The 26,478-nt window shown below is 45.6% G+C and overlaps 1 protein-coding gene across 13 annotated transcripts in view; it reads right to left on the bottom strand.

Moving 5' to 3' along the window:
* GRAMD1B (GRAM domain containing 1B) overlaps positions 1–26,478 on the bottom strand; it is a 163,853-nt gene that overhangs the window by 58,402 nt on the left and 78,973 nt on the right. Inside the window, exon 1 of one of the 13 annotated variants that reach the window (XM_046685680.1) lies at positions 3,423–3,448. The exons of the other annotated variants lie outside the window; for them this stretch is intronic. Within the exon in view, the coding sequence (XP_046541636.1) occupies positions 3,423–3,433 (11 nt within the window). The 5' untranslated portion in view covers positions 3,434–3,448. Of the gene's footprint in view, positions 1–3,422; positions 3,449–26,478 lie in introns of those variants that run through there. 13 annotated transcript variants of the gene reach the window in all.

Genomic DNA, 26,478 nt, shown 5'->3' with positions numbered 1-26,478 from the left:
TATGTGGATGAGACGAAATGACAGCGTTTGGTGCACCGGGCCCCTCTTATCACTCCTCCCTAACCTTGTGGTTAGAGCCAAGTGTATGGTTAATCCCTTCCTGACCCCTAGGGATTCAAACCCAGTCCGTACTTACCTTCTGCTAGAGATCAAACAGAAACAGACCCAAGAATACCCATTATGCTAAAATCACAGAAATTTTAGAACAAAGAAGACAGGAAGAGGTCAGCCCATCTGCCTGGCTGCAGGCAGATACCAACTCACCCAAGAGAGGCTTTCTCCTAATTTAAAGTAGATGCAGGGTACAAAATTCCAGGACTTCCCTTTGTGACCCTTCTCAATGTCGCCTGCTACCATCAGGAAGTTCGTCATGATTGCAACAAAAATCTGCTATGATGCACTTAACACCATTTTCTTCTATTCGAGCTTTCCCAGACATGAGGTCAGCTATCACCTGTCTTCTGTTCCTACCCTCTTTCTTTCAGTGGAATGATTCTAACTCCTCAAACCTATTTTCAGAAGTTAAAAATCATTTCCCCTACATCATCTCCACCAAACCTTTGTTTAGATTACACCTCAAGTGACAGAGAAGTATTTTATTGATGACGTAACTCATTTCACCTTTGGGCAACTCTTTATTTTAAGCGCCAACTGTTTCCTGTGGTTTCCTACCAAAGGTCCTACTGCTATTCACTTGGCAGCCATAGAATAAATCTGATTCCTCTTCCACATGCAATTTGAACATGGCTCTCATGCTCCCTCAGTCTTTTCTCCTCCAGACTTGCTGGTCCCTCCAGCCATCCCTCACAGAGCGTGGCTATGGATCCCTCAGCCATTGGGTTCACTCTCCTCCGAATGAATTCCAGTTCATCTCAATCCCCCTTAAACTGTGGAGCCCAGAAATGGATGTCATACTGCAAGAGAAGCACTCCGATAAGCTCAGAATAGAGCAGAGCCGTCGCCCCATGTGCTTCGGAAATCAGAGCAAACATATATTTTTGGAGTCATCTTCTGAATCAGGGGAATCTGGAATTAGTCACTACTCTCTTATGAGTCTCTGGCTACAGCCTGCAGGATAAGGAGAGTGCATGCATGTGTAACATATACGTGCAGATGCCCATAAGGAACACCCCCCACTCCTTTCCCCAACCAGACAAACCCGAGTTCCGGTGAGATGGTGAAGAATCCACCCACCTCTCATCCAACTCAGGTTATACTACAATTCTGAACATTTACATGAATATCTCCAGGCCAGATGCAAAACCACAGCCCCTAGAGATTCTCTTATCTGGAGATGTCAAGTCCTTAGCAAACGTTTTCCCTCCTAAATCCAAACATTTGTTCCTTGAATCTTTTTGCCTGACTTACAGATAAGCTGACTGGCCAATGGCAATACTGTGAGGTTCCAAGCTCATTAGGAAAACTGAATCCAGCCCTGTCTCGTCCGTAACCAAGAACAGAAGGGTGTGTGTGTGCAAAAACGTGTATAGCAAAGGCTGCCTGCACCCTTCACGCTTTTCCAAGAAGGTCTCGGGTGATCGTCAGGGCCTTCTAAACAGGACTGTCTAATTCAGGGGTCAGCAAACTACAACCTAGGGAGCAAACCCAGCCTGCCACCCATTTTTGTATAACCCACGAGCTAAGAATGGTTTTTACATTTTTAAATGGTTAAAAATAAAAAGAGTATCTTGTGATACGTGAAAATTATATGAAATGAAAATTTCAGCGGCCATAAATAAAGTTTTATTGGGACCAGCCACGCACATTGGTTCATACATTGTCTATGGCCATTTCTGCTGCACAAAGCAGAGTTGAGTTGGTACAGCCAAGACAGCATGGCGAGCAAGGCCTAAAATATTTACTCTCTGGCCCTTTACAGAAACCGTTGGCCAATCCCTGGTCTAACAATGTATGACCTTGAAAAGGTCTTTTCCATGAGCTTCTCCTCTGTCAAGTTGGGGACGAGGGCATCTGTGTCTCACAGACAAGGAACCTGTGCTTGATGACTCCGTAAGTTGAGGGAAGGGGCTGCCGGCCTGCTCCCACCTGCAGAGGAAATTTGTAGGGCCAGGAAACAGGGGAGTTTTTTCTACGTAGAATGCTAAAAGCTCCCATTCCTTCGTTCTCCCCCAAGGGGGTACTAATTTCCACAGCCTTGACCCTGACACTGTCCTGCCACAGGCAGCCCCCGAAAACATCCCTTTCTCCTTCCCTTCTTCCAAGGCCAGCTTTTTCCACCCTCGTCCTAAACTTTAAACTCTGGAGTACTATCCAAGGCCAAGGCGAAAAACGTGCCCACGGCTCAAGGCTAGCTGTGGGGAAAGAGGAGAGGCAGGAAGCAGAGGGGTGAGGGGGTGGCCACAGAAGCACAGTTTGCTAGCAAGTGTCAGAGAAGGCAAAGAGGCAAAAAAAAATCCCTTCCGCAGCCCTGGCTGAGCACTTGGCTGAGTCCCCAAGGAGACAGAGCTCCGAGTTCTCCCCTACCCCTCCACTTGCCTAAATCAAGCAAATAACTAACAATGCAAGGAGGTGTGGGGGAGGAAGGCCCAGCCACTGGGTGTCTATTTTCTGAAAACACATGGCAAATCTCTGAGCCAAATGCAGGCTAAGCCAACGAATAAACAAATCCCTTTATTTCCCTGAGACGGGAGCTATCAACTTCCCCTCTCACCCTCTCCTTCTGCTAGCCAGGTCCATCCGTCCCATGGCTCTCTCCCTATGGGAGAAGCAGTTTCTGTCCATATCTGAGAAGGTGGCCTGTCTTATAACCCGCCAGCTTGCCTCCCTCCCTTGCTAACTACTGCTCTGGTCACCTCTCCCCCACCAGGGGCACCCCAGAGCTACACTGGTGGGGAGAGAGCAGGAGCACATGGCCTGTCCACACCTCCCCCAGAAGCTCGGGCCAGCTCTCCATGACGCACCGCTAATTCAATCCTCTGCCCTCCTTTCTCCAAGTTAGAGGACCCTGAGTAAGTCTTGCTGGCCAAGGGTACCCTAACAGCCCCAACTCAACCCCTCCCTCCAGCCGACCTGGACCCACCCCTCAGTGCTCCAAAGCTCAGCTCAAGCAGTGCTGCTAAGAAAGAGGGGAGGAAGGGGGAGAGAAAAGCTAGGGAGGGAAAGGAATGTGGCATCTCTGCAGCATGATGTCACACTGCCTGCTTTCTGATCCCCCAACACAGAACAGAAGCAAACAACATGGACTCCGGATTTACTCTGCCTTGAAAGGTTTGTGTTCTCAGCAGCTCTGAGCAGCCTGGGCCAGCTGGAAAAAGCACACAACCAGGCAGAGAGGTCTTCGCTACAGCCCCCAGGGCCCCAACCCGACCCGGGCATAGCCACCCCTTCAAAAAATCTCCCGAGGAGACAAAGATAGACTGACACGTACACACACACAAGCGTCAGCACGAGTTAGCACTAACCTGGAAGCCATTAGGAACGGTAGTAGAGTGCAGTGCAGAGAGGAACTCATTCATTCATGCATTGGGCAGTGGGGGGCGGGGGCGGGGATCGGGGGCCCTGAGGACGCCGGAGGACACTCACCTCCATGACCACCCCACAGCCCAGTTTCTAACGGGGGAAGGAAGTGGGGGCAGGGTTCTCATAAGCTGGGGGAGCTTCCTTTCTCTGCTGTTTCGCACAGCTCTGGAATTTTAAGCATGACTCCCCTTTATTTTCTTTGCCCCCACGTCCCTCTGCGGCTGTTATTTGGTGTGGTCGTGCAGCCGTGCAGAAGTCCCTCTCTCCCTCACCCTTGCTCCCTTTCTCTCTCCCTCTGCCTCTGCCTCCCTCACAGACAGCTGTTCGCCAGCTCCTGCACGCACGCGCACAGGCACACTCAGACACGCACCCCTCTTTGCGCACACACACACACGCGCGCGCACACACACACGCGCACACACCCTGCCGCCTGCCGCTTTACATAATGCAACTCTTTGGTGCAGTCAGCTTGCCAGCTCTCAATTATTCATGCCAGCTTGGAGGACAGAGGCGCTGGGGCTGCGGGCGTTATTTCCTCTTCATCCGCAAATCTGACAAAACACAAGCTGATGCTCCCGAGAGATTCTGCTCCCTTTGCTGCCATCAATTATCTCCCAGGTGTTGCCTATTAGGTCAAGCTGTATCAAGGAGGTGACACTAAATCAAAACACAGGCGCCTGGCTCAAAATAGAGCCCTGCATCTTTCAAAGGCTGACAGCTGCTCTCCCTGCCTGAGCTTTGGGAACAGAGGAAAAGAGGAAGGCAGCATTGGAGACCAGAATCTGCAAAAGAAAACGGCTGAGGGCCTCTTCAGGGGAGCCTCTCCCGGACTTCCAAGGGAGCCAGCCGAGACACCTGCTCCCTGAGCAGGTCAGACTCTGACGGATGAGAAAACAACACTTAAGTAAAGCATTTACATTCACGACAAAGCAAGGTCATCTGAGTTTTCACACTCTAAGCTGCGCCTCCGAAAATCATTTTCTCTCCTGTCCTTTCACTGAAATGCAACATTGGTACTGAAATGGCCCCCAGATGAATGCTGGGTCAGATGAGAGGTATTCTATCCAACGACAATATTAACGACTATTTTGAAAGTCACTTACGGCTTACAAAGCACTCTCACTCCTGTTAATTCATTTGATTTCCACAACAATCATCTATATATAGGCCTCATTATGACCAAATCTAACATAAGGATGCCGAGCCCTGGACGGGTGGAAGGTCCCAGGGCAAGAAAGGCTAAGCTGGGAATCCAGATCACCTGACTCTAAACCCCCATGATAATGAGCTACCTAACCCACCAAGTGTGACTGTGAATCTGGGGAGAACCACCCTCACCTCCTGAGGGGGTGGTAGTGGAATCCCAAACTAGGGACAAAACAGACAACAAAAACAACAATGATGGTTAGCCCGCTGTTTCTCAAAGTGTAATCAACTCAGGATCTTGTTAAAGCACAGATTCTGACGTTGTGGGTCTAGGGGAGGGCCCAGGGGTCGACCTTTCTAATGAACTCCAAGGTGATGCCCATGCTGCTATTCCACGGACCACACTTTGAGTAGCAAAGAGGGAGCTTATGCTTCCTCGCACTTTGGATGTTCCTACAGGGTTTTGTCTTTCTGCTGCAGCTGCACAGGAATACATGCTGAAGGTGAATAATAATTATAATCCATTGATGTCACCTGTGTCCTACTCCCCAGACTCATGCTGAGAGCTAATACTTCTTGGGCAACTGCTGGGAAAAGGTCTCATCCTGGAATTGCCAAGCACTACAAGCTCATCATGAAAGGCCTTTCCAGGATTGTTTCTGTTGGCAGCCTGTTAAGAGAACAGCAGCTTCAAGGTATCTAGGAAGCACCTGCGTTCGGGCTATTTCGCCCCCACCTCAGTTACCTAGAAGAATTTCAGCTCCAAAGAAAGTTGTACTAGGGCCAGCCCCAGGGGTCTAGCAGTTAAGTTTGGTACACCCCGCTTTGGCAGCCCAGGTTCAGTTCCAGAGCATAAACGTACACTACTCGTTAGTGGCCATGCTGTGGTGGTGACCCACATATTAAAAGGGAGACTGGCAACAGATGTTAACTCAGGACAAATCTTCCCCAGCAAAAAAAAATCTTGATTTAAAAAAAAGCGTACTGGTAATGCCCTAGGATACAAGCCCTACCCCAATTCTACCCACCCCTACTCATCTGGCTCAGTTCTGATTCTTCTGAAACGTCTTTCTTGCTTTGGAGGGCCCACCTGCCTCCTATTTTGTTACTCCATGAAAAGATCTTGGACTTCGGAGTCAGACCTGCATTCAAAGCTAAGTGACCCTGAGTAAGTCTCCCACCTACCCCCACCTCAGACTCAAGTTTCTTCATCTGAAAAAGTCAGTAACATGTATTGCCTCCATTACATTGTTGAAACTGATGAAATAAAATAAAGGTGTGGAAAAGCACCCAAGAGAAGTTGGTCACCTCCTTCACTCCTGCCTTTATAAACCATAGTACACAAGTTAGAAGTTAATTGTAGTTTCTGTTGTTCCCTCTGTTGGTTTTATCTCCCTAAGAAGATTGTAGGCTATTTCTTTCATGTTCCTCCAACACGTAGGTGTACTGGGTACGGCACAGGTAGTCAGTAAATATCTTTGCACCGAATGTCCTGTCCTCCATTAAGACAGTAAACGAAGGGGCTGGTGAAGTCAACCAGCCAGCACCCTAGTCCTGGCTTCCCCACTACTTTGTGACTCTGGAAAAATCATGCCAACTTTTCAGGAGCTTTGCTTTTTCCACTATAAAATGCACAGATTCATCTTTCTTCCCAAACAGCTCTACACAGCCCTGTATCGTTAGTATCTTCATGGTGAGACCGATACTAAGGGTTAAAACGGCAGGGTCACAGATCAGACAAACCTGACAAATGCTGGTTCACTCAATGACTAATTTTGTGACTTTTGAAAAGTTAACCTCACTAAGCTTCAGACTTCTTAATCTTTAATCACAAAAATAAAAGAATCTTACTGGATTGTGTGAGTATTAAATGAGGTAAATACATGTAACAAACTTTTCACTATGTCTGACACAAAGTATCTGTCCAGTAAATGAAAACTATTATTATTACCGATATTGGTCAAAACCAGTAGAGGCTGGCCCAGTGGTGCAGCAATTAAGTTTGCACGTTCCGCTTCGGTGTTCCAGGGTTCAGATCCTGGGTGTGGACTTACGCACTGCTTGTCAAGCCAAGCTGTGACAGGTGTCCCACATGTGAAGTAGAGGAAGATGGGCAGAGATGTTAGCTCAGGGCTAATCTTCCTCAAAAAAAAAAAAAGAGCTATTTTTAAAAAAAACAATGAAAGATATCTTCTAGTGGTGAGACAGGTATTCAGAAGCCTTCAATTGAATCTGAACCTAAGAAAAATCTCAAAAGCTCCTTAAGATACATAAGGTATGTGCACAGTATTTCCTCAGTCACCAAAATGTCCTTTGTCTGCTCCTCCCAAATTGTACCTCATAAATAATAAGAAAGTGACAGAGTAAGAAATCAGAGAATCTGGATTATGTCTACTGTGTTATAAAACGTAAGCCTTTCTTTCATGATTAGAAGCTCCTCACATGGGCTACATAAAACCAAAATTATCCTGGTAATAAACAGAAACAGAAATACTTTCTATGTGCAAGGCAATTTGCTAAGTCTCTGATATGAATGATCTCATTTAATCCTACCAACAACATTTAGAAAAGGTATCTATCACTCCCATTTTTCTGATGAGAAAACTAAGAGGTACAGGGTTTAGTAACTTCCCTATAGTATTTAGTTAATAAACAGTAGAGTATTAGTTAATTTCAGTATCTGAAATCCAGATTGCCACTCTTAACCATTATGTTGCGTTTGAAAAGCAGGTGCTACTGACTTGTCATCAGGAGGGCAGGGGGCTATTTTTTACTAACAGAGTTTATAGATTTGCTCTGCTCCCCTCATCCTCCTTGAAAGTCACGGCACAAACTGGGAGAAGGCCAGCTGAGTCCAAGAGCGCACCCTGTGACCATAACAAAGCCAAGTGGACTTCCACACATGGAACTTCTCGGGCCCCCAGACCCAATCTCCACATTTTCACAGCTACTTGGTGCATAAATTCCCAGACTGCTTTTCTGCAAATGAATTGAGGAAACTGAGGTATAAGTAGGTACCTTTTTCTGAATTAAACCTTTCCCTTAGAGATACAGAAAACTGACATCAGCTTCTATTTTTGAAAGGAAAAGAGGTTTCTGGGAGTTCTGTGCAGAATCAAAAGCACTTTCTAAAGAGCACTCTGGAGGAATCGGGGGAAGAAAGAGAAGTTAAGGTACATCTGCAAATCCAAGTGAACCAATTAGTCCCATTCTGTAAAATGAAGGTTAGTGTCTACACAGGATCTTGTTCACCTCAAGCGTTTAATAACTGTTGTTGATAAGAATGACAGATAGAGCTGAGAAAGGATAAAGTCTTATTACATCTTTGAACCATACTCCCATTCCAACAAAAACAAGACTTTTTACATAGCAAGTATTTCAAATATTTTAACTAAATCTGAATTTGTTGAATTGTGGGGAATGATAGACAAAAGTAAACCTGATTATATTACTATTATCATCCAAACCACAGATGCTTTTACAAACATCAAGGAGCTTCCTGAAGTGTGTGGGGTAAGTGAAAGAAGGAAAAGGAACAGAGATCTAACATCTACTGAGAATCTACCACGAGCTAGGTACATATTTTAGTTACTTACACAACTTTTATTTAATCAAACAGATGAGGAAACTGAGTATAGAAGCCTACCCTTACCCAAGGTCACGCAGGTATTTCTCAAATCGATGTCCACACCTCACCATGCTACCTCCAGAAATAACATCTACTAAGTAAAAGGCACTTCAAAGGTTACTGCATTTAATCATAACCGGTTACCAGCACAATATTGCATTTAACTCTCAAAACAACCCTGCAAAGTAAGTTCCATTGCTCCTCCTTAGGCCAGTTGCCCATTTACTGCCCCTCAGCTCCAAATCCACCCTTCTTCGCCCCACCTTGTGATGCTGCAGCTGCACCTTGTGAACATTTCGCCAGCTTCCCAGTGAGTCTCACTGGCACCCCACAGCAGTGAGTTTCCAGTTTATCTGCTCCAGCCTGCAGCACCTCAGGAACCTACTGAGCCACATCCTCTCCAACGACCTCTGAATCTTAGCCTTGCACAGGGGGCACCCCTAGCAGTTCGTTCCTTTACTGAGCGCTCTGCCTCAATCTTACAGGTAGTGGCTTCTTCTTACATCTATCTGCTACTCCTGCATTCTTCAGAGTCCTCTGTACCTTTTTACTTGTTAACGATTCTTAATATTAAATCTTTCCCGTTCAATTTACTAGTGTGGTTTCTATCTCCTGACTGGATGCTCAATGATATATTACTATAGTGATGAGCAAAAAGCAGCTCAGATGAGTAAGACACCATCCCTGCCCTCAGGTTATGCAGTAATAATAAAATGGCTAAAAGCACTTAGAACATTCTATGAGCCAGACACAGTTTTTATACATTTAATAGGTAATTTCCTCAATTAATCTTTGCATCAATGCAACTTTACAGATAAGGAAATTGAGATATCTCAGAGATTAAATAATTTTCCAGATCACCTAGATGGTAGATAGAGAAACCAGGACTCATCTCCCAACATTCTGACTCCAGAGTCCATTCTCAGCCATGGTGCAATGCTGCTTCCATCAACTGGCGGTAGTCAAAGAGCGAAAGAGGGCAAGGAAGCAGAAGTGGAACATAAACACAACAGTCTTTCATAAAGTTTGGAAGAGAGAAAAAAACTAAATTCTTAGCCAGAGAGATCCACATATGTCCAATGAATTAAAAAAATGAGAAGGGGCCATTAAAGGTCTTTTAAGTCAGCCCCTATGGTATACAAGAGTTGGAGCACCCCAATCATCAGATACTCACGAGACCCTTTAAATTACTTTTCCCAGAATTAACACTCAGGACATCGCCCATGTTTTATGAGCCATTAATGCAAGAGAACTGATGGTCCACAGACCTCCACTCTGCCCTCTTTGACTTTAATCCACAGAAGCCAGGCTAGGGGTGTCCAAATGAGTATACTGATTGCCTCTGACCCAGCTGTAACCCAAGACCTCTCATTAATACTGCATCTCTCACATGAGGAGCAATGATGTCTACGTAATTAAAACCTGAAGCAAGAAATGGCCAGAACTATGGGGGGGAGGGAGCCCAGGATTCAGACAGCTCTAACACTACTCTCGCTCCATGGCATACCAACACTCCCACTAAACCAGTGCCTACCCTTTAGGTCAAGCTTTAGCAGATGGAAAAGCCTCCCCTAGAGCCAAATTCAGCCCAGCGGGACAAAAAGGACCAAGCCCCCAGCCCACTGGGAACAGACCATGCTGGGGTTAGGGCTCCTTCCACATACTAGGCAAAGCTCATTTCACCATGCCTGCCAACTCTCTCCCTTAATTTTCTTGTAACCCTATGAGTGTCACCTTTTTCTTTTCTAAATGTTCCCGGCCAACCATCAATTTTAGATTTTCAGCCAGGACCAGCTATAAATCCACTGAATGGGCCATGCCAGTAGTTCCCAAACTTTGCTGCACTTTACTATCACCTAGGAGTTTTCACATATCCCAATGCTCAGGTCACACCCCATACCAATTAAATCAGAATGTCTGGGAGTGAAGGCCAGGTATCAGTATTTTTAAAGATCCACAGGTGATTGCAATGTATACAAGTCTAGGAATCACTGGTCTATACAACTTTAATTCTCCAGTAATGTAGTACAGAAATTACTTATAAAAGTATAATCTAGTGATCTGTATTTAATCCCGTATTTAAATATATTTAACCTGTATTTAATTTAATCCAAGACATTTTCTTCTCTTTTTATGATTTCCCATATAATACTCAGAGTGAACACTCATTGAGAACTATGTACCAGGCTTGGTTCTAGGCATTTTATGAAGGTACACTGGGCTCTATTTCATTTAACCTTATTATTCCAATTTCGCAGAAGAGAATTAAGTCAAAAGAGATTACCGGCATGTCTGCAAGTTTACTGAGTACACCTGAGATGTCACTCATCAGGAACTAGAGACTTTAACAAATTTAGAAAGATCAAATTCTCCCAGGTTATCTTTTCACTGATGTTTGGGTTTTTATTCAACCCAATTAATTTGCTCTATTCCTTTGGTTTTGAAAATTGCCCTCTTTGAAAGAGGAGACAATCTCATGTAGGCAAGTTTGGTAAGATTCCGAAATGCACTGAAAAGAGAATGAAAATTCCTCCTTTTGCTAGATCTTCAGAATTACAGCGGGTGCTCGGGGGCCATGGCAAGAGTCTACACAAGATGGCAGGCACTAAAAGTGTGGCACCCCAGAGGAAAGCACCGATCTCGACATGGGATCGGAACATTACACCTCACATGTGGTAAGGATGGGGCGGGGAACAGAGTTGATTCCTGGGTAGGCAAAAATGAGATTGAAGAAAATGAAGAGAAATTAAATAATCTACAGTCATGAGTCTATGGGAAGCAAGTGGTAGCAGGAGTATACGTGGTGCCCAGGAGCCGCAGAGAGGCACGGAGAAAGGAAAATAGAAAACAAAAAAGTGAGGAGGATGACAGAAGGGATTGGCAACTCAAGGGCAGGACTCAGAGTCTCATGAGGGAATATCCTAAAGCAAGTGGTCCTCTTTCCAGGCAATCATAACTGCCCAAGCAGGAAGGCCCTGAAACCGCAGCAGGGCAACTACAGATAGGAGACCTTTAAAACATGGGCATGGGTCTAATCTAATTATTTAATTATGCAAATTAAAGTAGTAACTTGCCCACAATCCCAGGGTTAACATGGAAGAGGATTAAATAAGAACACAAACTACTGAGTCCAAAGTTCTTTCCGCCACCCAAAGAGTCACCAGGTTCTGGACAGGGTCTGCCGCTAGCTACCCTTCAACCTTCCACAAGTGACTCTACCTCTGTCAAAGGAAGATAATACCTGTTCTTATAAGGTGATTGTGAGGATGAAAAGACGTAAGGCCAAGTGCAATGTCCTAAAGTCCTAGACATATGTAGGACTATTACTGTGTAATGGTTACCCTGGTGTGCTGCTCCCTTCCAGAATGAGGCATTCATTTCCCCAACTGCCTGAAGTAACAGCTGCCCATGGGTCACAACTGAGCTCCTCTTTGGGAACTGCCCCTGACCAAGGGACCAGCCTCACTGAAGAGCACGCCCCTCCCTGAGGACGGATCACGTCTAAAGGCTAGTCCTCGAGAAGATATGAAAACCTGCCCCTTTGCCTCAATTTGGGGATAATTCTGAGGGCCATCCCAGAACCAGAGCTTTCCATGGGACCGGCCAAAGCCTCCTGCAAGTGCATCAAAGTTTAACTTCTCCCTCTGCCCAATGCTGATTCCCTCACTTACTTCCAGATTTGTTCCCAAGAGCACTTCCCAACAAACCCCCTGCAGACAAATCTGTCTCCATGTCTTTGCCAGGGGCTCTTTCCAACCTAAGACATACACTAATTACCACGAAGGGATGTGCATGAATAGGGAGGCAACAGAGCACGCTGTTAAAGTTTAAGAAAAAGGCCAAATCTCACACTCAGGAAATCATTACCAGTTTGGAACTGCTAGAGAGGGTCCTGGCCCCCTGGGACGGGCAGATGACCAGGCTATGGCTTCTACCTCTGTCCTCTTCAGGACATGAGGAGAGACTAAGCCCTTCTCCAAATCACCTCTTTGCAGCGGTAACTGACCTCTCCTTAATCCTGGATTAAGGTCTTAAAGAGGGAAGCTGCTTGCTGGTGCCCCAGTTAAGATGTTGACATGTACTTAAGAAGAGATCTTGAGTCCCTCCTGCCATTGGCCCAAGGCTTGGGCTACATGACCATCCCCTCCATCTCCCTCTTCCCTATGCCCACTCTTCCTTTAACCTAAAGAGAACCAGCCAGCTTTGGCAGATAATAGATAGAGCTCACATCATGAAAACACCATTGTTAGGCACTGGGAGCCGGTATGCAAGAGAGGGAATGAGCACTGTGTTAGGGAAGGGGAGCCAGGGGGACTGTGTGAGTTAGGAAGGAATCCTAGTCAAAGCAATGACCCTGTCCCCAGCTGGGGGTCCTTGGTGTATGCAAGAGAAGCTGCTGTTGCCTCCTGGCCCCACTCCCCATACTCACGTATGTATCTCAGGAGTTTGGTTGGTCAGTGGGACCAGCCAGGGCGGAAAACCTAGGAGGACACAAAGCTCCAGAGATCATTTTTCAAGAATCTTGACCCAGACCCTCTTTAATTCAACCCAGACTCTCCAGGGGTAACTTGGAGGGCTCTGGCACAGGTACTGAGAGAAATTCCACAATCTCTCTTCAAGAGGACGGCACACAGCCCTGGACCTCTGGAAGTGCTGTCTAGCATCTGGCTTTCTGCAGACGTGCCCAAGCTGCTTTGGGAGGTTCCAGGCCTTGTCTGCGTTTACCTTCAATGAAGATTATTTGTATCAATGGACATCTTTTCTCAGTGTCCATTTTCTCCATACATGTCCAGCTGTGGCAGTTAGTCTCAGTCACCTCCCCAAGGGCAGCACCTGGGCTGCTTAGGCTACTGCTCCCAAGACAGGCCTCCTCCTCCTAGTCAGGGACACAAGATACACCTGACTTTCAATTCAGGCTACTGGAGGAGTTGCTGAATCAAAACTCACTTATAAGACAGCATTGGCTGCCTGGGGTGTAGGCACCTAGATGACAGTGGTATGCGACCCTGGATGTATCTCACCCTTTCTCTGGGCCTCAGTTTCCCCATCTGTTCTAAGAAAGGGTTAGTCTAGACAACACCCTAGGTAATTTCCTGCTCTAAAGGTCCACGATCACTCTTCACCTCACACACCTCCAGGTGCTAATGAGCAGCAAAAAGAGATGAGCTCCATGGCCACAGCTAGGGAGGCAGAAAAAGGCAGCAATGCTGACCACAAAGGACAGGGCCAGAGACCCAGCCATGAGTCCTAGTCTCTTTCTACTTTCTCTCTTCTGACCACATCATTGCCTCAAACTATCTGCCTCTCTTCTTCCTGCCTCTGCATCTCCTGTCTCTCCAGAGAAGAAAAGCTCAAAAGCTATCAGGGTGGCTGTGCTGGACAGCTAGGAGGCACTCTCTTTGTAAACTCTAAACTAGTCCTCATTAAAGAATTTTGGCATGGCCTAACTCTTCCGGTCAAAACCTAACGGGGGCTGGAAGGGAACAGGTAGGGACAGAAGAGATGTGACTAAAGAGATAAGTAGCCAAGTGGCAAGCCGGGAACACTGACTCACCAGAGACACACACTGTGACATCCTGGCAGTACCAGAACCTCCAACCAAAATCGCACCTAACCAGAATCACATTCCCTTCTCACAGTCCACATGCTGCGGATCCTTCAGCTGTGTACCCCAGACATTGGAGCCTGCCTGATGTAAGGGCTACTGCAGAATAAACCCCCACCCTTCGGCAAGGACCTTTCTTCTACAAGGCCTGAAGGAATGTGGAAGTCTACTTACCAGTGGGCAAAGATTACAATGCTCAGCATGGACCAAAACCACAATGTGGCTGTGAAAATAACTAAAATACATTTGGGCCTCACCAACAGCAGCAAGTGAAGGGAGGTAATAAACCCACCGCAAATTGTACTGGTAGCAGCACACCTAGAAAGAGTTTCACACTTTACAAGATCTCTTGTTCAAACAAGATAAATAAGACAGTGCAGGTCTGGACACCCTACCCAATGCGAAACTGTAAAGCAACTAGGGGTGTTTAGACTGAAATAGAGATGCCTTCAAGCACGCAGGATATCAAAGATATGAAAAGAGGATGAGGGGCCAGCCCCATGGCTGAGTGGTCAGATTCACATGCTCCGCTTCGGCAGCCCAGGGTTTCGCCGGTTCGGATCCTGGGCGCGGACATGGCACTGCTCATCAAGCCATGCTGAGGCGGCATCCCACATGCCACAACTAGAAGGACCCACAACTAAAAGTATACAACAATGTACCAGGGGGCTTTGGGGAGAAAAAGGGAAAATAAAATCTTTAAAAAAAAAAAAAAAGCAAAGAAAAGAGGAAGAGAAGAGAAAAAGCCAAGGAGAGAAGAGTCTTATTTATTGTTTCTCCAAAGGGAAGTTATCAGATGACAAAGTTGGGTTTGAAATAATAGGGAGTATTCTGAGAGTTTAGGCAGCCAAACATCGTAAGAGGCTAGCTGGTACAGGGTGAGCTCCTAGCCACGAGGCTGGTTTCACATCCCCATCTCCAGGTTGGTCTAGATGACCTTACAAACCTCCTAACTGTGAGACATTATCTGTGGCTGAGCAGCGTCCAGTAGGAGATGGCACCCAGAGAGGCCCCAGCATAGGAGAGAGCACAGGGCCTCCCGATTTTTGTCCTGAACACCACTTCAAGATCTCCACCTGCTTCTACTCTATAGAGTCTTCTTCTCCAGACCAAGAGGGAAAGCCTTCCGCTACCATTAGGGGCCCGAAATACATCCACAAACTCCACAAATCTCCAAAGCAGAAAGGCCTTGTGATCTCACTCAGGCCAATTTCCCACTCAAAGCAGTGATTTCCTCTGCTGCTTCCTTGAAGAGAAGAAAAAGAAACCAACAGATCTTTTCCATTAGTCTCCAAAATACTGAATCAATATTGTTAAAGAACGGGGCAGGTAGCCAAACCCTTCTCCCATGGCAAGTTGACAAACTTTCTCAATCCACTGAGGTTCTGCTCCTGCCCGTCACTGCGGGTCTCAAGAGCCACCCAAAGGTATCAAAACCCCCACCAAGAACAGAAATGCCCCTGTGAAGCTTCCTGGAAATCTTGCAAAATATGCTCAAGTGAGGGTCAGTGGACGTGAGGAAATCTCTGCTCACTGTTGGGTGTCCTGTGTGCTGACATTTATAATCAAGATAGAAAATATCCATGAGACGTGCCCTGGAGGACAAGCTTGCTTTCTTCTAAATAATCTAGCATAAATAAAATACCACCGCCTGGGTGTACGGCATTAGAATTCTCTATTCGGCCAACGGCCTTTTGTCCAGCTTTGATTATTTCCCAGAACACCCTGGGGGGCACGTGGAAATGGAACAGCTCATGCCTCCCAGGTTGGATGTCTCTCTCCCAACCTCACGCCATGTCCATAAGCAGCTGGATAAATGTGACTCGTGAGTAATGAAAGCGAAGAGAAATTAGAGAGCACAGAAAGAAAAAGAAGCCTTGAGCTGGATACTAAACATGGAAAAATTTAATCCAACAGGATCATTTTCAGAAAAGTAACAGTTGAGCAAAACCAAAAAGCTATAATAAAAACCTGGATGCATGCTAAACCGTAGTGCCCATTTTGGCTCAAACTGGCTCCTGAGGGTAATGCCACCCCTGTACCCTTGGTTACATACCCCCTGAGCCTCCACGGACACTTCTGTCCGTTCTCATTCCTTGAGGTCAGGAAGGCTGTGCAGAGGGTTCAATTTAACTCAGGGGATTGAGTTGGGTGTGGATAGTAATTATAAGACCTTGTATTTACGTCCAGCTATTTCTGGCCTGCAGCTTGTTTTCTCTTCCTTCAATTACCTCTGAAGAAGCCATTCAGCCTTATAGATGTGGTTTCTGGCCTTCCTGTGACAGATGTGGTTTCTGGACTTCTTTCCAATGCCCATCACCATCACTTCACCATACCAACTGCTTTAATCCTCACAACCACCGTATACAGTAGGTACTAAATTATCCCTATTTTACAGGTGAAAAAAACTGAGGCACAGAGGGGTTGAGAAACTCACCCAAGATCATAGAGATAGCAACTGGTGGGGACAGGATTCAAACCCAGTGGGCCAGCTCCAGGGTGTCTGCTCTTAACCACTAACCAGAAGCTGCCTTGTTCAAATTCATGGGTTCTGCACAGATATTCTGATTCAGTATGTTCCCACGTGATTCTGATGACTGGGCAGGTTTGGGAAGCTTTAATTAAGTCAGTGGTTCTCAAACTACAGCACACTTGTTGATATTCAGTTTTCTGGGCCTCAGAAGTTCTGGAATTAGAACCAAGAATCTGTAGTTGTAACATGCACCACAGGTAATTCTAGTGCAGGTGGTTCACAAGAGGCACCTGTAGAAAACTAGTCCTAGCGCCTCACCCCACTCACCTGGGGCAAGTAAACAACACACTGGGGCACCTCACTGCAGCCTGCAGAGACCATTCATTCTCCACTGGAGCAGCCGCCCTGGGGGAAGGGGAACTGGTGGCTATGTGAGGGCTATTCTGTTCTTTAGCCTTGGTGACAAGGCTGCCTTCAGATGGAGGAGGAGGAGGGGAGGGTGGGTGACTGAAGAGAGCTCACCGTCCCTCCACACTTGACAGGCTGCACATCAGAGGGGGACACACGGTTGGTAACGGGAAAAGCAAAAAAGACTGGGCGGTCTGGGCCCCCGTCTCCCATTGCCAGAACAATGGCCTCTTCAAATCCCTGGCATCTCAACTGGCAGTCGGCCACCAGGAAAGAAAAGAGCTTGCTGTCCCTTTAAGGACGCCCTTTCTCCACAAAGGTCAGAGATGCCAGCTCAGCCTGCCCAGCGGCTGCCTTTTTGCCACTTTGGTGCCCCAGCACCCTGAGCCATGCTCCCCCTCCCACCTGGTTCTCCGGGCACCTGCTGTCTTCTGAAGAAGGCAAAGCACCTGGGTGACAGCTGCGCTCCAGGCCAGGTTCAGTGATGGGGCAGGAACAGCTGATGGGGAGGGAACCCAAGACTTTATTTGCTTATCAAAATCATTCTCTAGGGAGAGTTAGCCCCTAGAAAGTGAGGCCGGGGGGGCAAGATCAGATGACTGTAGGAGAGGTAGAGGTCAAAAGAAAACTGACCGAGGAATGGACGTTCCAAGAGAAACAGTATTTCATCCAGAAGAGCAAAGGCTGACGGATGACTGATTCAGAAATCACAGTGACGGGAGTAGGGAGTGGAGGTTGGGAGGAGTGTATGTGGGTGGATGGCAAGAAATACAGAGGAGAGGTTAAGGGAGGGGCTTTTCTCCCTCAGCCTGGGTTCAATGCCACTTTGTGTAACCTGGGGCCCCTTTCCCAACCTCCCTGAGCCTCAGTTTCTCTGTAATATTGGCATACACTGAGCAGTAAATAAACATTAGAAATGAATAATATCTATTATTAGGGTCCTAGCCGCTCCATGTGGGTCTCATAGCAGCTCAGATGGTCAGAGTATGTCCTCAAGAGGCCTGAATCCCAGACCACACCACTGGTTCCAGTAAGTCATCTTGCAAACATGTGCCACGAGGGAAAGGGGAACTCATTTAGAAAACTGCATGGGTTGGTGCAAATCATGACTCTTGTGGAAAAACAACTCAAAATTAGTCATCTATTCATAATTTAGAGCAGGGGTCGGCAATCTTCTTCTGTAAAGGGCCAGAGAGTAAATATTTTATGTTTTGCAGACCTTACAGTCTGTCCTCACTACTGAACTCTGTAGCTGTAGGGTTGAAGCAGCCATAGAGAACACATAAATGACAGAATGTGGCTGTGTCCCAATAAAACTTTATTTACAAAAACAGGCAGCAGACTGAAGCTTGCTGACTCCTGAAAAGAAAGGTTGGCATTAATGGAGGAAATAGTGAAATCTTTATGGGAGATGGAATGAAAGACATGGAGGCAGAAGCCTATTTCTTGCTCTTCTACCTTGAGACTCAGTATTTTACTCAATTACTTGACTTCCAAGAAAGTTTTTGGCTAACACCAGCCAACTGCAATGATTCCACCATGCAGGTTTCTTCGGCATCTCTCTGCACTTCAACGGCTTTTTTTTCTTGTTCTTCTGCACCTCCTCTAATCCTTGAGATTGGGAGCTCACAGGGCACAGGGTCTCCTCTTTCAGCAAACTTAGTGAGGTACTGCCTGAACGGCCAACCCTCAACGTGTGCTCCTCAGCATCCCTCACGGCAAAAACGTCCAACCCCCACCCAGCTTTCCAGGCCTCAGAGGGCTGGGATCCTTCCAGTCTGTTCTTCATCAGGTTCCTAAACAGCTACATATCTCAGGAAACCCATGCATATTTTCGCTCATTTGTGGATTCATTTAAACAGGGGAGTGCCTACTATGTGCTACATAAACCTTAGAAAACACAAATTTCACCTCGGCCTTGATTGGAGTTGGAGAGGCTGCTATACCTGGGGTTCTCTCATAAAGATGCTCTGTGTTGTATTTATTTCCTGCTCCCCGGTGTCTTTCTACCCAAGAGCTCAATCACTTCAAAAATAACTTTCTCGACTTCACTAAACAACTTTTATCATGACAATTTCTAAATGGCACTAAACACAGGAAGGATAAGAAAAGCTGAGAATGAGAAAACAGTGAGATCAAAAGCAGAGGAGGTGGAGGGGCTGGCCCCGTGGCCGAGTGGTTGAGTTCTAGCACTCCGCTGCAGGCAGCCCAGTGTTTCGTTGGTTCGAAACCAACTGCTCATGGCACTGCTCATCAAACCACGCTGAGGCAGTGTCCCACATGCCACAACTACAAGGACCCACAACGAAGAATATACATCTATGTACTGGGGGGCTTTGGGAGAAAAAAAAAAATCTTTAAAAAAAAAAAGCAGAGGAGGTGGGGGGCCAGCCTGGTGACATAAGGGTTAAGTTTGCGTGCTCCACCTCGGCAATCCAGAGTTTGCCGGTTTGGATCCCGGGTGTGGACATACACACTGCTTATCAAGTCATGCTATGGCAGGCGTCCTACATACAACGTAGAGGAAGATGGGCACAGATGTTAGCTCAGGGCCAATCTTCCTCAGCAAAAAGAGGAGGATTGGTGGCATTGTTAGCTTACAACTAATCTTCCTCAAAAAAAAAGCAAAGGAAGTGGAAAGGGAAGCATAAGAAAAAAAATCACTATTTCAAATTGAAAAAAATACTGCTTGCTTACATCATTCTCTCTGCATAAAATGACCTCCTTCTACAAATCCATCCTATATGGTCTGAGCCTCCCTTCAAAGCTCTGCTCCCAATGCATCTTCCCGGGGAGATTTCCCTGATACACTCTCCCAGATCTCAACCTCTCCAGCAGCCCTTGGGATTCTCCAGGATGGCTCACGCTGGCTTATGGACCTTATGCCTTATGCCTATGGGTTCGTCCTAACCCTGAGACTGTCGCCTTCTCAAAACCCATATCATAACTTTCCCATCTTCCGCATTCCACAGGGCACATTGTAACTGGCCTCTCTCCCTACCCTGTTGCTTGGCCAAGGCCCTGCTTCAGTGGAAGAGCTGCTGCTATCTTACAATATCCTCGGTGACCTTTTATCACTGTCTGTTCACACCACCATTCACTCACTTATTCACTCAACAAAACCTATGTGGAACGTTCATATGCCAAATAGTGTGCTGTAGATTGTCATATATCTCATTTCCAAATTCATTTAATCCTGAAACCAACCTATTGAGATAGATATTATTAATATGCAAATGGAACACAATTACAGAGATGGTTTCAGAAGGGATTAGGGAAACGTGGGTGACTGATGAGAAGTGGTAGACTATCTTCATACTCTGGAAAAGAGGTTCTCATCCACCCGGGCTCACGCTCTGATGCTAGGAGAATGGACGTGACCTACCAGAGTTCCTTCTAGTCTCATGACTGAGAACAGGCACCTGGGTTTTACAAAAGTAGATGCAACCTTATATCAAAATGGGCCAGTGTATTAAATTTAAAAAATCAAATCACAGAAGGACTCAAAGAAAGCACAGGTGACTATGTATACTCTTAAGGTTGGGAGGAACTTTCTGTGAATAATACTAAACACAGAAAGGCTAAGTGATTGACTCAATTACATTCAAACAAACTTCCCTGTTCCAGAAAATGAGCCTGAGGTTAAAAGATAAAACATCCAGAAAAAATACTTATAACATGTATGACTAAGGGTTAAGATCCTTATTACATTAGAGCGTCCTGAGCAATGAGGAAGACAAACACCTCAACAGGAAGGGGAGCAAAGAACAAACAAGGCAATTCACAGAAGAAACATAAATGGGTAATAAGGAAATTAAAAGCAGTCACCAGTGACCAAAGAAATGGAAAGGAACGCAACTCTGAGATACCACTTGTGGAATATCAGATTGGCAAAGACTAAAAAGAATGGTAATGCCAAGCCAGGCAAGGACAAGGGGAAGAAACAAACTCCCTCACAACCTGCTGGTGGGTGTGTCAATCGGAACAACCTTTCCGAAGGGCACTTGGCACTACGTGTTAAAAGCTGTTGACCTAAAAATCTGGCTTCTAAGTTGTTATCCGAAGAATGTTAGTATGACATTATTTTTAATCTTCAAGAATTAGAAATACCCTAAATGTCAAAAATGAGGAGAATGAACAAATACTTGCATATTTGCAACGGGAGCCTCAAAAGTAATTATGGAAATCAATATTATTATAGAGAGATCACATGTTGTTAATGAATTACAGAACAGTATATAGAATGAGTGATAAATTTCATCTACCTATATTTTTCTATCTATAATGTACTTAGGAAAAATAGCTTAAAGGATACAAACCAAAATGTTAATAGTGATTATCTCTGATGGGTAGTATTATGACTGATTTCTTTTTCTTTTGACTTTTTATTTTCTAATTTTTCTACAATGCCCACAGACAATTTTTGTTGCCAAAATAAAAAAATTCAAACAAGTTAAAACTACTGATAATTTTTTCTTCAAAAAGATCTTTAACCCTGATTTTCAAAAAAGAAATATGTAAAAGAACTTTGAAAAGCAAGAGAGACTATACAACTCCAAGAGAGCAATCAATCATCCAGCAAAGACTTTTTTTTGAGGAAGATTAGCCCTCAGCTAACATCTGCCGCCAATCCTTCTCTTTTTGCTGAGGGAGACTGGCCCTGAGCTAACATCTGTGTCCATCTTCCTTTATTTTATGTGGGACACCTGCCTCAGCATGGCTTGATAAGCGGTGCCATGTCTGCACCCAGGATCTGAATCAGCAAACCTTGGGCCACCGAAGTGGAATGTGTGAACTTAACTGCTGCACCACCAGGTTGGCGCCCAGCAAATATTTTTTGAGCACCAACTATATGTAAAGCCTTGTAGAAAGTACAATGAGGTAATAAAACAAAAACTAGAACAACTCTCAACTCCCAGAGAAGATTTAATATGTTATAAAGGATAGAATGATACCTAATCTGAGACGAGGAAATCATGGGAATCCAAGCAAAATGCTCAGCAATGGAAAAAGACTAATTAACTCCTATTTGGGAATGAAATAACCTGGGACGACTTCTTCAAGGAGGTGATAATAAAGCTAAATTCTGAAGGGTAAATAGGATTTCCACAGGCAAGAAAGGACCAGCATAACCAAAGACTGCAGTGACATGAAAGATATGTGTCATACTCCGCAAAGGACAGGTATATCGGGATGGCGGGGACAGCAGGGTTGGTGGAAAGATGGAGGGGATGATGAGGCTGGACCGTCAGGATGGAGTCAGACTGGGGAAGGCCTTGAGTGCCATGCCAGGGTGTCAACTGTGTTTTGTAGGCAACAAGGAGCCAAATTCAGTTTTTAAAGAAGTGGTGGAAATCTGACCTGTATGACAGTTGAATGAAAAATGGACCCAGGTTACAAGAAGGGATGAGGTTATTCAGCCACAAACAAGGAATGAAGTACTGATACATGCATGGTATGACTTGAATGAACCTTGGAAACCTTATACTAAGTGAAAGAAGCCAGTCACAAAAGTCCACAGACATACATGATTGCATTTATGAAAGTTCAGAATCTACAGAAAGTAGATTAGTAGTTGCCTAGGGCTGGGCTGGAAGGGTTGGGGAGGGCCAGCTAACAGGTATGGGGTTTCTCTTTGAGGTGATGAAAATGTTCTAATACTGACTGTACTGATGGTTGCACATATCTATGAATACACTAAAAAAAATTGTACACTTTAGGGGCTGGCACCATGGCTGAGCGGTTAAAGTTCACGTGCTCCACTTCAGTGGCCCAGGGTTCACCAGCTCGGATCCTGGGCACCGACCTACATACTACTCATCAGGCCATGCTGTGGCAGCATCCCATAAAGAAAGACTACAATGACTTACAACTAGGATATACAGCTATGTACTGGAGCTTTGGGGATTAAAAAAATAAAAAGGATGATTGGCAATAGCTCAGGGCCAATCTTTCTCACCAACCCTCCCCCCCAAAAAAGTACACTTTAAATGAGTTAATTGTATGGTATGTGAATTACATCTTAATAAAGCTGTTTAAAAAAAAGGAGGAGGGGCTGGCCTGGTGGTGTAGTGGTTAAGTTCATGTGCTCCACTTAAGCAGCTGAGGGTTCGCAGGTTCGGATCCCAGGCACAGACCTAAACACTGCTCACCGAGCCATGCTGTGGCAGCATCCCAAACACAAAACAGAGGAAGATTGACACAGATGTTAGTTAGCTCAGTGACAATCTTCTTCAAGCAAAAACAGGAAGACTGGCAACAGATGTTTACTCAGGGCCAAGCTTCCTCACAAAAAAAAAAAAGGACAAGGAAATCAGCCAGGTGGCTACTACAACAGGCCATGCAAGACATTTGAAGGTTATGAATTAAATGAATTAAGACAGTGGCAGTAGTCCTAAGAAAGGATGGAGGACAAATCAGCAAGACACTGCAAAGACAGAACCATGTGAGGAATGAGGAAGAACACGTAAAAAAAAATAGCTCAGAAGTTTCTTATGTGAATGACTAGGAGAGGAGGAAGCGAAGAGAAGGCTGGGTGGGAGACTTTCATAACTTTGCTTTTCATGCAATGAGTTTCAGGAGTTTAGCCCATTCCAGGAAGTGAGGAAAGAAAGAGGTGCAGATCTGGAGCTGACAGTCCTTCTCCTGGCAATGGTGGCTAAGGGTCTTTTGTGACTGGTGAGGACAATTATTGATTATATTTAGCATTAATGACCAGCTCAAAAGTGGTCCTAACTTATGCCTAGAAATATACTTAGGAGGATTTAGCCAGAGAAAGAATTTAAGATTGTAGCAAGCAAGTAAAACCAATTCTATAGCTGCACACACAATACCCTCACCATTTAACAGAGATGAGTATTTCTGCTCCAAGTACAGACCGTTGGAAAAAGGAGTCCCATCACTGCAGCTACAAACGTGATGCTTTACACAAAGGCTGCTCGACAGCTAAATGGCAGTGGTTAGCTGCAATTACTAACAGGCCTTACAAGAGTACAAATTTATTTTGCTTGTTTATATCAAACAAGGCAAGAACTTGAACTAGAAACTCTTGGTTCGTGAAATCAAAGGGTTAAAAAAAATCATTTGAACATGCCAGAGTCAATTACATGCAAAATAAATAAATACATAAAAAAGGTACATTTTAGACCAAAAAGATGGCTAAGGAAAATAATGTGCCACCAGCGGAGCAGATCACCTTCAAAAGCCCAGTGGCCACCGTTCACAAAATTTGCATCCTGAGGTTTGTCAAGTTAAGCCTCTGGAAAACAAAGGGGTTTTGCATGTCATGTCATAACGCCACCGGATGTAAACTATGACCATTCAGTAGGGAGAAAAAGTTGAGGTCGCTGCAGGGAAGCTATTATGAAACAATGAGGCTCCCAGTCTCCGGAGAAAGGGTCCAAAAAAAGATCTTAACTGAAAGATAAATCTATTTGCACTACAGCAGGAGAGGCATCTGAGTCCCTCTGTGGAATTTTCCTATAATGTGCAGCACTGCTGAGACCCTACAGAGAAGGGAGTGCGGTTCTGGCTCCCCTACTACTGTACTGTACTGTAGGCACCCCTCTCGGGCAAGGACCAGTTCTTCCTCATCTTTGTGTTCCCACCACCTAGCCCAGTGGGTACTCAAGAACTGTCCATCAGATAAACACATGAATAAATGAATTAAAGAGAGGATACGAACAGTCCTGGGAAGAATATTAAAGGGTCTTGTCCTCGAAAGATCCTTAGCCTGAAGTCGATGGGGATCCAAAAGAGAGAAAATCTGCAGCTCTGATCTCACCTATCATCTTAGAGATGAGGGCATCGGTGCCTTGCCGAAGGTCACACACGCAGTCAGTGGGAAAACAAGTTCCAGCCTCCAGCTAAGTGACCAAGTGACTATATCCATGTGGAAGAGAGGACAGAAGAGATCCAGCAAGGACAATAAAACACGTGGTTTGGGAGGGTGTTAACTTGAAAAGAGGGATAAAAACTGACTGAGAGCAGCCTAAGACGATTCTTCCCGGCTATTCCAGTTAAAATAACGATCAGTGTTCTCTGTATCCGTTTGGGCACGAGAAACAACTACGGATTTTACGCTGTTGTTTTGTTTTTCTTCTCCCCAAAGCCCCCCAGTACATAGCGGGCGCATTTTATTTGTGGGTCCTTCTAGTTGTGGCATGTGGGACGCCGCCTCAGCGTGGCCTGACAAGTGGTGCCATGTCCGCGCGCAGGATCCGAACCGGCGAAACCCTGGGCCGCCAAAGTGGAGCATGCGAACTTAACCGCTCGGCCACGGGGCTGGGCCCCACGATTGTGGCTTTTAAGTGTGTGGAGAGCAAGGACTATGACCATGCTCTCTTTGAACAATGCCAAATATAAAACCGTAAAGATTTTAATAGCAGGTTAACATTTATAAGGTGGTTACAAATGCCAGGCCTCCTTGTAAGTGCATTAACAGAAATCAATTCATTTAACCCTCCCAATCCTACAACAGACCTGGGAGGTAGGTGTGATGAGCCCCATTTTACAGATGAGAAAATCAAGGCTTGGGGAGAGTAAGTAACTTGCCTAGAGTTCAGACAACCAGAAAACAGCAGAATCATCTGCACTGGTCCCTTGGGGTCCACCATATAGCTAAAGGGAGGGTGCTCCACATTAGGGAGCAGCCACTTAGGCCAGCGTTAGAACAAAGAGCTGCTGGCTGAGGACATAACCTTTCTCCTCTGGATGGGAGAGGAACCCACTCCATGCTCGGTTCCCAAGGTTTGTGTTTTCTGGGGCTTGTCCTCCCAGCCTTTGAATATTTGCATAAATCTTATAAAACAAATAAATAAAACACTGAACAGCTTTCACAGGTTTAGGTAACGTTCTAATGTTTAACTGGATGGTGAACAGACAACGTTTATTTCTTTAAGCTGCACAGATACATTACACACTTTCTTTTGTATGCGTGATACATTTCAGAAATTTTTAAAAAATGGTTTTTAAAGAAACCCTGACCTAGCCCTGAAGTGGTAGCTACCAGATGAGCGATGACCAGGGTCACGGATCACCGTGGGGGTGAGCACACTGGGAAACTATTCTACCAAATGAGCCACTGACAAGAGAGCAGCACCACGCAGAAAGATTGCCCCACCTCATCAGCAAACCTTTTCTGAATTAAGTTTCAAGCTCCAGATTTCCACCAAATAACTACTCTTTTCTCACTGCCTCAAGGACCAGAGGGCAGAGATTAAGAGCACAGGCTTCAGATCTAGACAGCTTCAGTTTTATCGCAATTCTGCCCCTTACCATGTGGTCTTGGGCCTGTTACTTAAACCTCTATGAGACTCAGTTTCCTTAGCTGTAAAATGGGATAAATACCACCTTTCCTGTAGGGTTGTGTGAGGGTTATATGAGATTTTTTAAAAGTAGAAAGCTCATAGAGGCATTGTTTTGATAACTTCTAAGGCTATTCTTCACACATGCGCCCTAACTATGCACTTCCTCCAGTTCTCGGCCCCAGAGCATCTTGCCCACCGGGCTGGGCATCGCATCTCCACGCTCTTTGATCATCCTGAGCCTGAATGCCTCTCAGGGCTGTCCTGGGGGCCCTGTCTTCCCACTTAAGCTTCTAGGCCACACACCCCTCTGTTCCAATCAGGCTGCTCAGCTCTCTCTCCCTTCCCCCAGGCCCTCATTCTGTTTTCCATAGCCCAGTTCTTGCTTCTTCCCTGCCTGAGAGACCCGCTGAAATCTCGGTGGCCTCCATCC

The sequence above is a fragment of the Equus quagga genome, chromosome 14 (genome assembly GCF_021613505.1).
Source record: "Equus quagga isolate Etosha38 chromosome 14, UCLA_HA_Equagga_1.0, whole genome shotgun sequence".
In the NCBI taxonomy this organism is placed as follows: domain Eukaryota; kingdom Metazoa; phylum Chordata; class Mammalia; order Perissodactyla; family Equidae; genus Equus; species Equus quagga.
This window is presented reverse-complemented; position numbering and strand designations above follow the sequence as displayed.